General features: G+C 40.2%; 1 protein-coding gene across 3 annotated transcripts in view; it reads left to right on the top strand.

Annotated features, from left to right (window-relative positions):
- Nucleotides 1-16,876, top strand: part of LOC141164414 (putative calcium-activated potassium channel subunit beta) — a 380,601-nt gene that overhangs the window by 142,189 nt on the left and 221,536 nt on the right. For all 3 annotated transcript variants that reach the window (XM_073649610.1, XM_073649609.1, XM_073649611.1), the window contains one exon: nt 3,349-3,583. In XM_073649610.1, the coding sequence (XP_073505711.1) occupies nt 3,450-3,583 (134 nt within the window). In that variant the 5' untranslated portion in view covers nt 3,349-3,449. The remainder of the gene's footprint in view (nt 1-3,348; nt 3,584-16,876) is intronic.

Below are 16,876 nucleotides of genomic sequence, written 5' to 3' on the forward strand. Positions count from 1 at the left end.
GCAGAGGTCAAAGTTCATTGGACAACCAATGAATACTGGCGAGAGACACAACTCCAATCCAGCAGAGGCAGGGGAACCTGTCAAAGTTCTGGGAGAGTTTTCTCAGCCCCGCCCATCGCACACGCCCTGAGGCGCGGGGTACTCTAACAAGGAATGCAAAGTTTGGGAAGATTCTGAGGGAGTACCTTGCCGACCATACCAACGTCCTCTGTGATTCCTCTGTGCCTTATAATTATTGGGTATCCGAGCTGAACACGTGGAATGAACTGGCTCTCTACGCCTTGGAGGTCCTGGCCTGCTAGCGTTTTATCAGAGTGGGCTTTTAGTGCTGCTGGTGGAATTATACATATAAAAGGTGTCCGCCTGTCACCTGTCATGCTGACAGGCTGACTCTTAGAAAAATGAACAAGGGCTGGATTGGGCTAGACTTCTCAACACCACCGAATGATAGCAGAGATTTTTTTTTCTTTCCCATTTTGCTTGATACCCTGTGGCCTGCTTAATAATGTGGAAAGTCCATCTTACGTAGTTTGGGCTCACCTGGCAAACTAATTATCAAAAGTGTTTGAGATTGATTTCAGTGACCCAAAGAGCCCTGAGTTTGTGGTGGATAATCGGATGTGGGAGGTTATTGGGTAAAGAATGAATAAGTGTGGAGGAAAGAAGGAGGTTTTGGGAGGACTTGAGATTACATGAGGGAAGATATTGGGAGATTAGTTCGAAAACGTACAGAGGAGACAGGTTATGGATGGCTTTGTAGGTCAGTATTAGTAGTTTGAACTGGATACATGGGGGAATTGGGAGGCAATATAGGGATTAGCAGAGGGGAGAAATAGAGGTGTAGTGAGGAGAGAGATGATTTAATCGGGCAGCAAAGTTAAGGATGGACTGGAGAGGTGCGAGAGTGTTAGCAGGTAGGCCAGGGAGGAGGATGTTGCAGTAGTCGAAGAGGGTGATGATGAGGACATGCACAAGCATTTAGTAGATTGCCGGTTGAGGAAAGGATGGATTATAAAATATATTTGAGACAGGGGGTGGAAAGAGCTTGGATGTACAGTTTGAAGGACAGGGCAGAGTCAAGGGTTACTCCAAAGCAGCAGATCACGGGAAAGCGTGATATCACTTATTGTGATTGATAGATAGATCAGGTAGGGAAAATACGTGAGGTGGAAAAAAGATGATGAGTTCAGATTTGTTCACATTGAGCTTGAGGAAGGGAGAAGAGAAGAAGGAGGATATGGTTGATAGACACTTTGGGATTTTGGACAGCAGAGAGATGACATCCGGGCCAGAGAGGTAGATCTGCATATAGGTGGTACTGGAAGTCATGAGACTTTTGAGTTGTCCCAAGCCAAAGGTATAGATGAAAAAGAGTAGGGGTCCTAGGACAGAGCCTTGAGAGACTTCAACAGAGAGAGGGCGGGATGAGGAGGTAGTCTGGGAGTGGTAGACGGTAAATGTGTGGTTGGAAAGGTATGAGGAGATTCAGGATAAGGCAAGAACTTTGATGCCAAAGGAAAAGAGGATCTGTAGTAGGAGGCATTGGTCAACTGTGTCAAAGGCAGAGGACAGGTTTAGAAGGAGGAGAATAGAGCATTGTCTGTTAGCTTTGGCTGTGAGTATATCATAAGTAATTTTGGTCAGGGCAGTTTCAGGGGAATGATGGGGACAGAAGCCAGATTGCAGGTTGTCGAAAAGCGAGTTAGATAAAAGGTGGGAGGAAAGTTCAGCGTGGCCATACTGCTCAAGGAGTTTGGAAGCAAGTGGGAGCAGCAATATGGTGCAATAGCTTGACATAGTGGTCGGGTCAAGGGATGGCTTTTTGAGAATAGACTTGATTGTGGCATTTAACCCCTTAGTGACCAATAGACATCTTTTTACTGACCTGCGATATAAGAGACTAGCATTCCTTGACAGGTGTAACTGTTAGCTGTACACTATAGCTGACAACTTGCTGCACCAGCCACGGTCAGTGTTGGCACCGACCGTGGACATTTAACCCCTTAGATTCTGCTGTCAATAGTGATTACAGAATCTAAATAGTTATGAGAGTGTGGGGTCTTCCTTTTTAACCTCAGTGGCACCCTGAGATCTTGATTGTGTGGTCTTGATGTTTGTCATGGCAGGTAATGGCCAAGTAACGGCCTTAGAGTCTGCTGGCTATAGTGGCCTGTTAAGAAGTTATCAAAATTTAGGCAGTAAAAATAAACATTTTCTTTCTTGTCATGCCACTTTCCATTACTTCCTGAAAAGAACGTGAAGGGTTAATGAACTACCTGAAAGCAATTTTAAATATGTTGAGGAGTGCAGTTTTTGAAATGGTATCACTATTGGGTGGTTTCCAACATATAGGACCCCAAAAGTCATTTCAAAACTGAACAGGTCCCTATGGTCCCTACAAAAATTTGTTTTGTAAATGTACGTGAAAAAATGAAAAATTACTGCCACATTTTTAAACCTTCTAAAATGCTAACAAAATAAAACAACACTTTACAAATGGTGCTGATGTAAAGCAAGGGAAATGTTATTTAGTAATGTTTTTGTGTGGTATGACTATTGGGATTAAATGGATAGTCATTCAAAGTTTGAAAATTGAAATTTTATAACATTTTTGTCAAATTTCTGATATTTTTATAAATAAACGCAAAACATGTCAACCTAAATTTACCATTATTATAAAGTATCATGTGTCACAAAAACAGTCTCAAAATCAGTGGGATATGTTGAAGCATTCCAGAGTTATTATTACATAAAGTGACACTGGTCAGATTTTAAAAAAATTGGTCCGGTCACTAAGGGGTTAAATCATCTTATAAAACGCTAACAATATGAATTCTAGTACACTAACAGCAACAATACTGGCATACAGAAGTAAGAAAAGCAAAGCAAAACAAATTAGTTTCAAATAATGTTCTAGAATGTGGGAATGCAGACACAACACACAAAAAAAACATCAGTGAATGCATGTTGGTCAAGAAAGAAAATAAAAGTGTCAGAGGACATTAAATAGGAGATTTCCTCACAATTCCTGCCATTTTTACAAAAGATAAAGTGAAGCATGCTGCTGATTTTTTTTCAGACTTCCAAAAGGAGCTTATTATAATCTATGACATTTGTTTTTTGGCAGTTTTTGCAGTTGCATCATAAGAGTTTCCATTTTCCATCATTAGAGTTTCCATTTTCCATCGTAAGAGTTTCCATTTTCCATCATAAGAGTTTCCATTTTTGTGTTGCTATCACAGACCCAAAAATCAGAACTCCAAATGTTAATTTCAGCCCCATTGTTGCTTGGGGAGATATCATGGATTTATTCATATAGTGTCTATATTTTATGTTTCCTCCCAACAGTAATCAATACATTGTGAATTCTACAGCTACACTGAGAAGGATCACATTTTGTCCTTGGACTACTAAAAAAGTAATTGAAGGAAGAGATAAATGAATGAACAATGGGAAAGAAACTTTTCATGGCCCAAAAGAGAGGGGAAACACGTGCAGTTTGTTTGGGTATCGGAATGATTATTTGCTCCGTGATGATGTTTTTTCTACTGGGAGTGACAGTGCTGCCTAAATATATAAAAAGGTAATGTATCTTGAATATATTTTACTTTGTTTATCATTGAGGGAACAATACTTATTTCTTAATATGATGGTCACATTCTAAATAATGTAGAATTTCAGCTACATTGGGGGAAAAAGTATTTGATACACTGCAACTTTTCCCACCTACAAAGAATGAAGAGGTCTGCAATTTTTAACGTAGGTACACTTCAACTGTGAGACACAGAATCTTAAGAAAAACACAGAAAATCACATTGTATGATTTTTACATCATTAATTTGCATTTTATTGCATGAAAAAAGTATTTGATACAATAGAAAAACAAAACTTAATATTTCGCACAAAAACCTTTGTTTGCATTACAGAGGTCAGACATTTCCTGTAGGTCTTGACCGGATTTGCACACACTGCAGCAGGGTTTTTGGCCCACTCCTCCATACAGATCTTCTCCAGATCTTTCAGGTTTCGGAGCTGTGCAACACTGAGTTTCAGCTCCCTCCAAAGATTTACTATTGGCTTCAGGTCTGGAGACTGGCTAAGCCACTCCAGGACCCTGAAATGCTTCTTACAGAGCCATTCCTTAGTTGGCCTGGCTGTGTGTTTCGGGTCATTTTCATGCAGAAAAATCCAGCCACTACACATCTTCAATGCTCTTACTGAGGGAAGGAGGCTGTTGGCCAAAATCACGCAATACATGCTTCGCCTGTGCTGTTTTGGAGACCTACAAGTTCCAGTGAGTCTAAGTGAGGCTGCAGAGCAGAGCAGGGGCTGCTTTAAAGTATGGAGGAGGCAGATAAGTGCATAGTTAAACACAATATTATACACTGCTCAAAAAAATAAAGGGAACACTCAAATAACACATGCTAGATCTGAATGAATGAAATATTCTCATTGAATACTTTGTTCTGTACAAACTTGAATGTGCTGACAACAAAATCACACAAAAATCATCAATGGAAATCAAATTTATTAACCAACGGAGGCGTGGATTTGGAGTCACCCCCAAAATTAAAGTGGAAAAACACACTACAGGCTGATCCAACTTTGATGTAATGTCCTTAAAACAAGTCAAAATGAGGCTCAGTATTGTGTGTGGCCTCCATGTGCCTGTATGACCTCCCTACAACGCCTGGGCATGCTCCTGATGCAGTTGTGGATGGTCTCCTGTGGGATCTCCTCCCAGTCCTGGACTAAAGCATCCGCCAACTCCTGGACAGTCTGTGGTGCAGCGTGACGTTGGTGGATGGAGCGAGACATGATGTCCCAGATGTGCTCAATTGGATTCAGGTCTGGGGAACGGGTGGGCCAGTCCATAGCTTCAATGCCTTCATCTTGCAGGAACTGCTGACACACTCCAGCCACATGAGGTCTGGCATTGTCCTGCATTAGGAGGAACCCAGGGCCAACCGCACCAGCATAAGGTCTCACAAGGGGTCTGAGGATCTCATCTCTGTACCTAATGGCAGTCAGGCTACCTCTGGCGAGCACATGGAGGGCTGTGCGACCCTCCAAAGAAATGCCACCCCACACCATTACTGACCCACTGCCAAACTAGTCATACTGAAGGATGTTGCAAGCAGCAGATCGCTCTCCATGGCATCTCCAGACGCTGTCACGTCTGTCACGTGTGCTCAGTGTGAACAAGCTTTCATCTGAGAAGAGCACAGGGTGCCAGTGGTGACTTTGCCAATCCTGGTGTTCAGTGGCAAATGCCAAGTGTCCTGCACGGTGTTGGGCTGTGAGCACAACCCCCATCTGTGGACGTCGGGCCCTCATACCACCCTCATGGAAACAGTTTCTAACCGTTTGTGCAGACACACGCACATTTGTGCCTGCTGGAGGTCATTTTGCAGGGCTCTGGAAGTTCTCCTCCTGTTCCTCGTTGCACAAAGGCGGAGGTAGCGGTCCTGCTGCTGGGTTGTTGCCCTCCTACGGCCCCCTCCACGTCTCCTGGTGTACTGGCCTGTCTCCTGGTAGCGCCTCCAGCATCTGGACACTACGCTGACAGACACAGCAAACCTTCTTGCCACAGCTCGCATTGATGTGCCATCCTGGATGAGCTTCACTACCTGAGCAACTTCTGTGGGTTGCAGAGTCCGTCTCATGCTACCACGAGTGTGAAAGCACAACTAAAATTCAAAAGTGACCAAAACATCAGCCAGAAAGCATTGGTACTGAGATGTGGTCTGTGGTCCCCACCTGCAGAACCACTCCTTTATTGAGTGTATCTTGATAATTGCCAATAATTTCCATCTATTGTCTATTCTATTTGCACAACAGCATGTGAAATTGATTGTCAATCAGTGTTGCTTCCTAAGTGGACAGTTTGATTTCACAGAAGTTTGATTTACTTAGAGTTATATTCTGTTGTTTAAGTGTTCCCTTTATTTTTTGAGCAGTGTAGTTTAACCCAAGAGCATAGTTTGGTGTTTTTCTTACTAGCTTTCCATTGTTTGTCTGCTTTTATCTATATTGTTTATCCCCATTTAATATGTGCTCCATGGACAATGCTACCAGGTGTGCATCTTGTGAGATGTATGCATGCCTTAAACAGCTGTTTGAGGGTGAATATGTCTGCGCTCAATGCCAGCGAGTTACATGTTTGAAAGCCCAGATACTGGATCTAAATATGTAGCTAGCAACACTCAGGGCCATTGCAAACCTGGAGAAGAGTTTAGAGCTTATTGAGCATGCGTTTGGCTGGGGCCAGTGATATGGAGGAGTGTGGAGGTGGGGAAGATCAGGACCCAGAAGTACGTAGCTGAGTAACAATTACAAGGAAGAAATAGAGGGAATAGTGCCAGAGAGCCCAGTCCTGATATGGCATAACTATCACGGGTATGTCAGGCTCTTCAGACAGTCATACGGTGTCCGGATGTAGAAAGTTGCTGTAATTGGCCTTATAAAGTGGTGGAGGGGCTTCGGGAGTTCCAGAGGAAAAAGGTTTTGCTTCGTCGCTCTCTTCTGTGTGGCAGGGGGTTCAGAATAAATTGAAACTCATGGAAGACAGATACAAAAGTATGGCTGATAGGAAATGCTCGCCAGGTTCGGATCTAAGTGTGAATGATTTTGTGTGGTTGTCTACAAGGAATAACAAGTTGAAAGTTCCTTCCTGAAAGCTGGGATATAGGTTTATTGCTCCCTATAAAATAACCGCCATCATTAACCCAGCAGCGTTTTGTCTGGAGTTACCTCAAGCTCTTAGGATCCACAATGTGTTTCACATGTCTCTGCTTGAGAAGTATGTGGTACCTCTTGAGTCCTCCCCCTTTCTGCCAACCGCAATCACTGTTGATGGCAATTTAGAGTTCCAAATATTGAAAATTGTGGATTCTCATCTTCAGCGTCATTCCCTTCAGTACTTGGTGCACTGGAGGGGTTACGGTCCAGAGGAAAAGATGTGGGTTTCAGCATCGGAGGTGAATGCCCCTAGGTTGGTTCGGTCATTCTATGCCTCTCATCCGGATAAACCTGGTCTTGAGTGTCCAGAGCCCTCTCGTAGAAGTGGGGGTACTTTCACGGGTCTGTCAAGGTTGACAGAAAGTCATACAGTGTCCATCTGTAGAAGGTCGCTGTGTTTGGCCTTACAAACATCTCCTTAATCCTTTTAATGATTCCTCTCTCTCTAGGACCCAGCGGTGATCATCACCTTACTTGGTGATTATACCTTTCCTTTTAGGACACTGAGGTATCCTCACCTTTCTGCTGTTAATCAGCACCCTCCTTGCTGTGTCGTTAAATACACTCAAATCCTCAGAGAGTTGCTGGTGATAGCGTGTTATACCTATTTGGGCCTGAGGTTCTAGTAGTCGACTAGAATTACCTTGGATTGTTACCCTGCTCTCCGGTGTCACCTTTGAGCTAAGTTTATTCCCCTGTTTGTTTCCCCTGTGTGTACATTAGTTTGTAGTGAGGCTGACTTAGTGCTCACCCCTCCTGCTCCTTAACTAGGGCCCAGACTTAGGGTCAGCTAGGGCCAGGTTTCCTGTTCGGCGATAGGTGCAAAACCTATTTAGGGTATATAGGGAAGTCAGGGTTTGTCGTTAGATCTGTTTAGCGGTCTCCACTCTCCCTTTCTCTAGTTGTAGGGCTCCCTCCCCTTTTTATGCTATTATATGCTGGATTCTCCCCATACCTAGCGTGACAACAACCTAGTAAATATGCCTGTTTGGCTTATCTTAGGAATGTAAGCCAGAACTAGGAATATGATCACTACAGCAGAAATTTCTCCTGACAACCAGGAAAATTACAGCTGTAGCAAGGAGGGAGTGCAGCAAAGGCAAGACAAATGTTGGAGGTAGGGGACTCTATAATTAGGACAGACAGAGTCATCTGCCACCAAAAGGTGTTTTCAGAAATACTGCCAGTGCCACAAGCGTCACTAGAGAGTGGGAGCTTAGTGAGATAAATAAGTTGCTTAGAAATTAATGCAGGAAGGAAGGGTTTGGGTTAAAGGAGAACTGGGCCGACTTATCTATCAGTTACAAGCTCTATGGTATGGACGGGCTGCACCTCAATGGGGAGGGTGCAGCTGTGCTTGGGGAAAAAATCGTAAGATGGATGAAGGAGCTAATAAGGGGATAGATAGAGTTGACAAAGAGAGTGAGACAGTAGCAGTTAATGAGGATTAAGTGTGGCTGGGATATGAAAGGAAAATGGAGAGCTGAGTAGGAGTAACAAATGTGCTAATAGTAATAAATGTCTGCTGGCAAATGCCAGAAGTCTCACGAACAAAATGATTGAATTGGAGACTCTTACAGTATGTGGGTCACAGAATACGATGTGGTGGGCATTGCGGAAACCTAGCTGGATGAAAGCCATAACTGGATAACAAACGTAGAGGGGTACACTACATTTAGAAAGGACAGGAAAGATTTTCATAAAATCAAACTTAAAACCTGTGCTAAGCGATGACATTGGGGGGAGCTGTGACAATATAGAGTCAGTATGGGTAAATATACATGGGGATGGCAATAATGGAAAGCTGCTAATTTGAGTTTGCTACAAGACTCTTAATATAGCTAGAGGATGAAATGTTGAAGCAAATAATAATAGGGTCCTTATTATGGGGGATTTTAACTATCCAGACATTCAATGAAACATAGAATCTTCTGGTTTTGCTAAAAGCTGCAAATTCTTATCCACAGTTCAGGACAATTACCTCTCTCAGCTGGTAGATGAACCAACCGAGGGAGGTAATCTGCTGGATCTGGTGCTGTCAAATAGACCAGATACAATTTCAGATCTGCATTTGGGAAGCAGTGACCATAATATGGTAAGTTTCAATGTAATTTTCAATCAAACATTCAAAAGGGGAAATGCAAAAACCTTTAGGAAAGCTGATTTCAACAAGTTAAGGGAACAGCTTAATCGTGTAGACTGAGACCATGTCATGATAACTGGTGATGCCAAACATAGATTGGGCATTTTAAGGAAATACAGGTGCTTCTCACTAAATTAGAATATCATCAAAAAGTTAATTTATTTCAGTTCTTCAATGCAAAAAGTGAAACTCATATTATATAGAGTCATTACAAACAGAGTCATCTATTTCAAGAGTTTATTTCTGTTAATGTTAATGATTATGGCTTACACTCATTAAGGATGGAAGAAAGGCGATTCTGGCAGCTAAATAGGAAACATTTTTTTACAGTTGGAGCCGTTAGATCATACAATGCCCAATCACAAGAGGTAGTAATGGCAGACATTATAACAGCTTTTAAAAAAGGACTGGATGTTTTCCTTGATACATATAACATTGTGGGTTATAGTTAAATTAGCGACAAAATGACCAATTGGTAAAGAAAGATTGAACTTGATGTACCTATATCTTTTTCAACCTATGTAACTATGACCCCACCCATCCTCCCTTCAATAAGGTGCTGTTTTCCTGTCCCCTTTGCAGAAAAGCATCCCCAAAGTATGATGTTTCCCCTACCATGCTTCACAGTTGGGACGGTGTTCTTGGGGTTGTACTCATCCTTCTTATTCCTCAAAACGGTGAGTTCAGTTGATACCAAAAGTTTTATTTTGGTCTCATCTGACCACATGACCTTCTCCCATGCCTCCTCTGGATCATCCAGATGGACACCGGCAAACTTCAAACGGGCCTGGACATGTGCTGGCGTGAGCAGGGGGACCTTACGTGCACTGCAAAATTTTAATTCATGGCGGCGTAGTATGTTACTAATGGTAATGTTTGAGGCTGTGGCCTCAGCACTCTTCAGGTCATTGACCAGGTCTTCCCGTGTAACTCTGGGCTGATTCCTGACCTTTCTCAGAACCATCTTTACCTCATGAGGCGAGATCTTGTATGGAGCCCAAGACCAAGGAAGATTGACAGTCATCTTGTGTTTCTTCTATTTTCTAATAATTGTGCCAACAATTGTTGCCTTCTCACCAAGCTGCTTGCCTATTGTCCTGTACCCATCCCAGCCTTGTGTAGGTCTACAATTTTGTCCCTGGTGTCCTTAGACTGCTCTTGGGTCTTGGCCATGGTGAAGAGGTAGGAGTGTGATTGAGTGTGTGGACCGGTGTCTTCTATACAGGTAATGACTTCAAACAGGTGCAATTAGTACTGAGTAATGAGTGCTGAGTAGGAGGGTTTCTTAAAGAAAAACTAACAGGTCTGTGAGAGGTCTGTGGTTGGTAGGTGATCAAATACTTACTTCATGCAACAAAATGCAATTTAATTATTTACAAATCATACAATGAGGTTTTTTTATTTTTTTTTTTATTTTTAGATTCTGTTTCTCACAGTTGAAGTGTACCTATGATAAAAATTACAGACCTCTCAATCCTTTGTTGGTGGGAAAATTGCAAAATTGTCAGTGTATCAAATACAGTCCTGCATATTGTTATTGACACCCATAAAGCTTAAGTACCTAATGTGGAATATCTCCTGAAAAAAATGAAACAAGTGAAACAGTTTTCTTGTATAAAGCACTCGTGTTAAATACAAAAGAGCAAATGATGAACAATAATTTAAAGCAAAAAACAATGGGAGAGAAAAATAGAAAAACCTAAAGCTTGCTGTGTCACTGGTGTTGGCACCCTTTACATTAATTTAGTATGGAAACACATTTTGACTTACCAGTGGTAAATCACAAAAGAAATTCACCTGTGATTAATTGTCGGTGCTCATGTGACATGAATTAACCAATGAATGATTACTTTAGTGTTTTAAAAAGCCACATGACAGGCCCTGTTCCTTTGTCACACTAGTGAAGACAAAGAAGTGTATGAGGACATCTGAATTGCTATTATTAGCAAACACAAGACTTCCAAAGGTTATTAGGCCATCTACAAAGACCAGGGCATCCCAGTTTAAACAGTGCGCTATGTTATTAAGAAGTTTGCCAAGCATTGAAACGTCAAGAACATCCTTGGACGTGGGGGAAAGAGGAAAATTGACAAGAGATGTCGTCAAAGGTTGGTGTGAGTGGTGGAAAAAACACCACGCCAAACATCCAAAGACTTGAAGGCCAACCTGGAACAGTCTGGGGTCATGATTTCAGAAAGTACCATACGCCACACACTAAACCAAGCAGACCTTTATGGGCGAAGGCCAAGGAAGAAACCGTTGCTGAAGAAAAGACATAAAAAGGAAAGACTGATCTTTGCCAAAGAGTACCTTGACAAACCACTATCCTTCTGGAAAAATGTTCAGTGGGGTTTCTTGTCACTTGGGTGCATCGGGAAGCAAACAGGAAGAATTTTCCTTTAAATGTCCATATCGGTTTATTACATCATAAACATGGCAAAAGCAAAAGGAATACAAACAGCCTTTAGTTCAGACAAAACAAAGTAAAGAGTGCTTAAGGCAAAGTCTCTGGTTAGCCGGTCCTGTGGGCACACAGGCTAGAGAGCATTCAGCTCACTGGCTCAGTCTGGATACAACAACACACAGGAGGCCTTCTCCCTCCAAACACAGACCATGTGCCAAACAATGGCCTCCATTTTATATCTTAACCACACCCAGAGTTGAGGTATGTGGGTAGCCAGACCTGCTTATCTCTCATGGCTACCCGTAACCCAGCCACAGGTGCACCAAACAGTCCTCTTAGTGCTTATGTGCACTTGAGCAATACTTCGGGTTACATCACAGAGGACAGCCATCTTTGTGATATATACCTCCCATCCACTATGCGTCCGTTAGCCACCTTACAACAGATAAAACAAAAATTAGCAAACAAAAGACTTCCAAAGGGTATAAGGCCATCTCCAAAGACCTTGATATCTGAGTTTCAACAGTGCGCAATGTTATTAAGAAGTTTGCCAAGCATAGAACTGTCAAGAACCTCCCTGGATGTGGGGGAAAGATGAAAGTTGACAAGAGATCTCTTTGAAGGTTGGTGCGAATGGTGGAAAAAACACCACACCAGACATCCAAAGAACCTGGAACAGTCTGGGGTCAAGGTTTCAACAAGTACCATGCGCCACACACTAAACCAAGCAGAGCTTTATGGACGAAGGCCAAGGCAGAAACCATTGCTGAAGAAAAGATATAAAAAATAACAACTGATCTTTGCCAAAGAGTACCTTGACAAACCACAATCCTTCTGGGAAAATGTTCTGTGGACAGATGAAACAAAAATAGAGCTTTTTGGCAATGCAAAGCAACAGTTTGTTTACAGATGGCACAATGAAGCTTATAAGGAAAAGAACACCTTAGCAACAGTTAAGCATGGTGGAGAATCCATAATGCTGTGGAGTTGCTTTGCTGTGTCTGGTACTAGAGGCCTTGAATATATCACAGGAATCATGAAATCAGAGAATTATCAAGAGATTTTAGAGCGAAATGTCCTACATCGTGTAAGAAAACTTGATTTGGGTCGAAGACCGTGGAACCTCCAGCAAGACAAGGACCCAAAGCACACATCAAAAAGTAAACAGGAATGGTTGAAAAAAAAATGGACAGTTTAAAAATGGCCAGCAATGAGTCCTGATCTCAATCCCATTGAAAATCGTTGGGGTGAGCTGAAATCTGCCACTGGAAAAAAGAACCCTGCAAACATTCAAGAGCTTGAACAAACTGCAAAGGAAGAGTGGGAGAAAATTCCAGCTAAGAAGTGCAAGAAGCTTATACAGTAGATGGCTACAAGAAATGTTTGGAGGCTGTCATCAATGTGCAACCAACTATTAATTAAGGGTGCCTTTATTGCTGCACATGCTGTTTATTCTGTTTTTTCTTTAATATTGCAACATGGAAGTTAAAAGACAATGTTTTATTGTTGTATTACGTTGGACCACTAATTAAAAAATCCTGAAGACATAACTTTGGTACATTTCCATTTATTTCTGAAGATATTGGACAGTCTATAAAAAAATGAAGGGATATCAATAATGGAGAGCAGCACTGTACTTATTTTCCCCACTATATAAGGAAATAATAATAATGATTTGTTATCAAGGATTAGTTGCATCTGAGTTTCAAACATCTGGTCTCTGCTAGATCATCTTACTAGAAAACTCCCTATCAATCAACATCTTACAAGACATTCCAAGCCTGCCTGTAGGCCTACCCTTAATTTCTTTGGCTGAAATGAGGAAAAACAGGATTTTTTAAAGCTGAAAAATAGCTGCCATAAAACAAGCAATATAACATATTGGCAAATTATAAATTATAACAATAATGATAATTTTCTTTATCTTGCGTCCTAAAAAATAAAATAAAAAAAAGTGATGGTCATATGTATTCTAAAATGATACCAATTAAAATACAAACCCTCATACATCTCTTTAACCTCTTAATGCCAAAACCTGTTTTGACCTTTCTAACAGAGTCCCTTTTTTCAAATCTGACATGTTATTTATGTCACTTTATATGCCAATAACTTTGCAATACTTTTTCAAATTCCAGTGATTTTGAAAATGCTTTATTCGATACACTTTATACTTCATAATAGTGGTTAATGTGGGTCAATAAAATGTACATTAATTTATAAAAATATCAGAAATTTGACCTCAATTTACAAAAATTAGCAATTTTCAAACTTTGAAATTTCATGTCCTTATAAAAATAATCGTTATGCCACACAAACATTTTTATTAATAACATTTCCCATATTTTGAGTTTACGTCAATATAATTTTTGCATCGCCTTTTTATTTTGTTGTGATGTTAAAAAAATAACTTTTAGGAGCAATTTTAATTTTTTCAACAAAATTTTCAATATTTATTGTTTTACAGACCTATAATGTGACATTGAGGGGTATATATGTCAGAAATCTCCCCCAAAGTGAAACCATTTAAAAAACTGCACCCCGAGAAGTACTCAAAATTGCAGTCATGTAGTTTAACACTTCAGGTGCCTTAAAGGATTAATATAAAGTATAATGAAAAATATAAAAACGACATTCTTTCAACTGAAATGTTGCTTTAGCTTCAATTTATTTATTTTCACAAGCTATAATGGGAGAAATGTCTATGCCTTTACCCGATATGTGATCAGAATCTACTGTTTGAGCACACAGCATGGCACAGAAGGTAAAGTGGGCTATTTGACTTTTGAAATGCAATTTTTGCTGTATCTGCTTGTGGACTACTTGTCACAATTTCAGAGCTTCCAAGATGGTGAAACAGTAGAACGCCCACATAAGTGACACCTGCACCTCATTTACTTTAAATTTATATAGGGGTGTAGTGATCTTTTTATGTTCACAGGTGCTTCACGAAAGTTTATAACATTGGGACGGACATGAAAATTAAAAATTATTTTTTTTCACACTAAAATTATGTTAGCCTCAGATTTTTCTTTTCACAAGGATAGTAGGAGAACATTTACTGAACAATGTGTAAAAAAAAACAATTTATGCTGAGTACGCCGATAACCTATATATGGTAAGAAATTATTTTTGGGCACATAGCCAGCACAGTTTAACTTTTGGTCTACAATTGTGGCTGGAATTGATTGTTAATGCCATGTTGCATTTACAGAGCACCCATTGTGCCAAAACAGCAGAATTCCTCAAGTTTTGGAAGCTATGCACTTCAAGGAATTAATTTGGGAGTGTAGTGACCTTTTTGGACCAACACGCACTTCTCCAAAGTTTATAACATTGGGACACAAAAATGAAAAATTGTGTTTCTTTCACTAAAATAATGCTTTAGCCCCAAATTTTTCATTTTTACAAGGTGTAATAGAAGAAAATTGACCCAAAATTAGCAAATATTCTGCTGTGATAGAAAACGACTGTTTGTACACATGGCAGGGCTTAAAGTGACTCCATTTTGAAAACAACACTTATCAAGAATTTCATATAAGGCCACGTTCACACATTCAGTATTTGGTCAGAATTTTACATCAGTATTAGTAAGCCAAAACAAGGAGTGGGCGAAAAATGCAGAAGTTGTGCTTATAAATACTGATGTATAAATACAGACCACATAATGAACTTGTGAACGAGGCCTAAGGGTGTAACTCCTCTGACGGTGGCCAGTACTAAGCAATGTTCAGGCAGAAGACAGCATCACCGTGCAATGCTTGGTGGCTGCTGCTGAGTACATTCATTTGAATGGGAGATGAAGAGCAGGATTCATATTTGGCCACTAAGCAATATACTGGACTGCTATGGTCTTCCTGTACATCACTAATTCCAGTAGCTGCCAGAGTAGTTGCCAACTGATCAGTGGGTGATTCAGGTGCCTGATCACCAACATCTCAGTCTTATTTATGTGGATTATATTTAAGTAGGTTTTCCCCTTTGCAGCAGGGCTCATGAACGGGATCATTTGGCTTTGGGTGCATGGATTTGACTGGATTGTTTTTAGGCGCCCTGATGTTTTTCCAGTGCATTTCAGCTACTAGTACCATAGATGACTCCTATTTTTCCATTGACAGATGACAAATCTGAGTAGAGGCTTATTTTTTGCAGAATGAGTTGAAGTTTTTATTGTTACTCTTTGGGGGTACACAACACGTTTAATCTCTTTTTTATTTAGACTTTTAGGAAACAGCATAAACAAATAAACAGCAATTTTAGAATAGTATTAAATATTTTTTTTATGCTGTTCACAATGCGGTAAAAATGATAGCTGATTTTATCCTTCAGGTCAGTACAATTACAGCAACACTAGAGTTACGGTTTCTAAAATTTGATATTTTTGCTAACTAAAAACTCTGTTTTTTAATTTTCCAACAAATGAGCTGTGTGAGGGCTTGTTTTTTTACTGGAGGAATTAAATTATTATATTGAACTGCGTAACATTTTTTGACCACTTTTTTTCAATTTATGGGTGGCAGAGTAACCAAAAGCCATCAATTCATGATTTTTTTTGTTTTAGAAACTCCATTCACCATTCGAGAAAAGTGATAATGTCAGTACCATTATAGTGGTACCAGATTTATATATTTATTTTATGTTTTGCTACTTGTTCACTCTAAAAACTTTTAACTTTAACTTTTGTATTTTTTTTGCTGACAAAGCAGTATATTATTCAATCTTTTTGTATGTCAGGATAATGAAAAAAAATGTTTTTAGCAAGTTTTTTATTCTTTTTTTTATTTGGTTTAACTCCCAGATCACTGCTATAAACAATGTTGTCAGAGTATTACACCACTTTTACGGACTCACAATAAAACATACAAAAACAAAACCAAAATGGATTTTCCTGGGAAATATGTTAAGGAACATCCTTTCCTGGGTAATTACTTGTATATAAGGCAAAATAAATAACCAAAAACAAAAATGCTCCTCCACACCTTGGGCTATGTTCACACATAGCATTTTTGATGCGTTTTTGCACTTTTGCATTGCTTTCAACTGTGAAAAATGCATTCACCAGGAAATGCCATTTTAACATTTTACTACCTTATCTGGCCATGTGGTGTGTGAGACATGATCAGGCACATCGTGTTTCATTTATGAAGGAGGGACTCTGAAAATTGCAAACACTATTTTTACAGCATTACTATTATTAAAGGGCCATCAGTCGGCTATGCTTTGCTGTTCCCATTATTAAAGAGTGTGTCTCCTATACTTTAATTGAGTATGCAAGGCTGTCAAAAATTTGAACGCAACCCAATACCCCTTTGAAGAGACATAGAGGAGGGTCTCAGTAAAAAAAATGTTCACATTATAAAGGAGTGGGTCTCCTATAGTGGTAATGCCCATGCTGTGACTGCAAGGGCTGCCAACATTTGGAAACAAAAAACACTAAAAATTTAAAGACACATAGAGACTAGTGTTGAGCATTCCGATACTGAAATATCGGGTATCGGCCGATATTCGCGGTATCGGAATTCCGATACTTAATTCCGATACTTTTGCAATATCGTATACCGGAATCGGAAGTTCCCATAATGCAATGAGCC

Source organism: Phyllobates terribilis, unplaced genomic scaffold (assembly GCF_046119375.1).
Source record: "Phyllobates terribilis strain yellow unplaced genomic scaffold, ASM4611937v1 Scaffold_10__3_contigs__length_209671492, whole genome shotgun sequence".
Lineage (NCBI taxonomy): Eukaryota > Metazoa > Chordata > Amphibia > Anura > Dendrobatidae > Phyllobates > Phyllobates terribilis.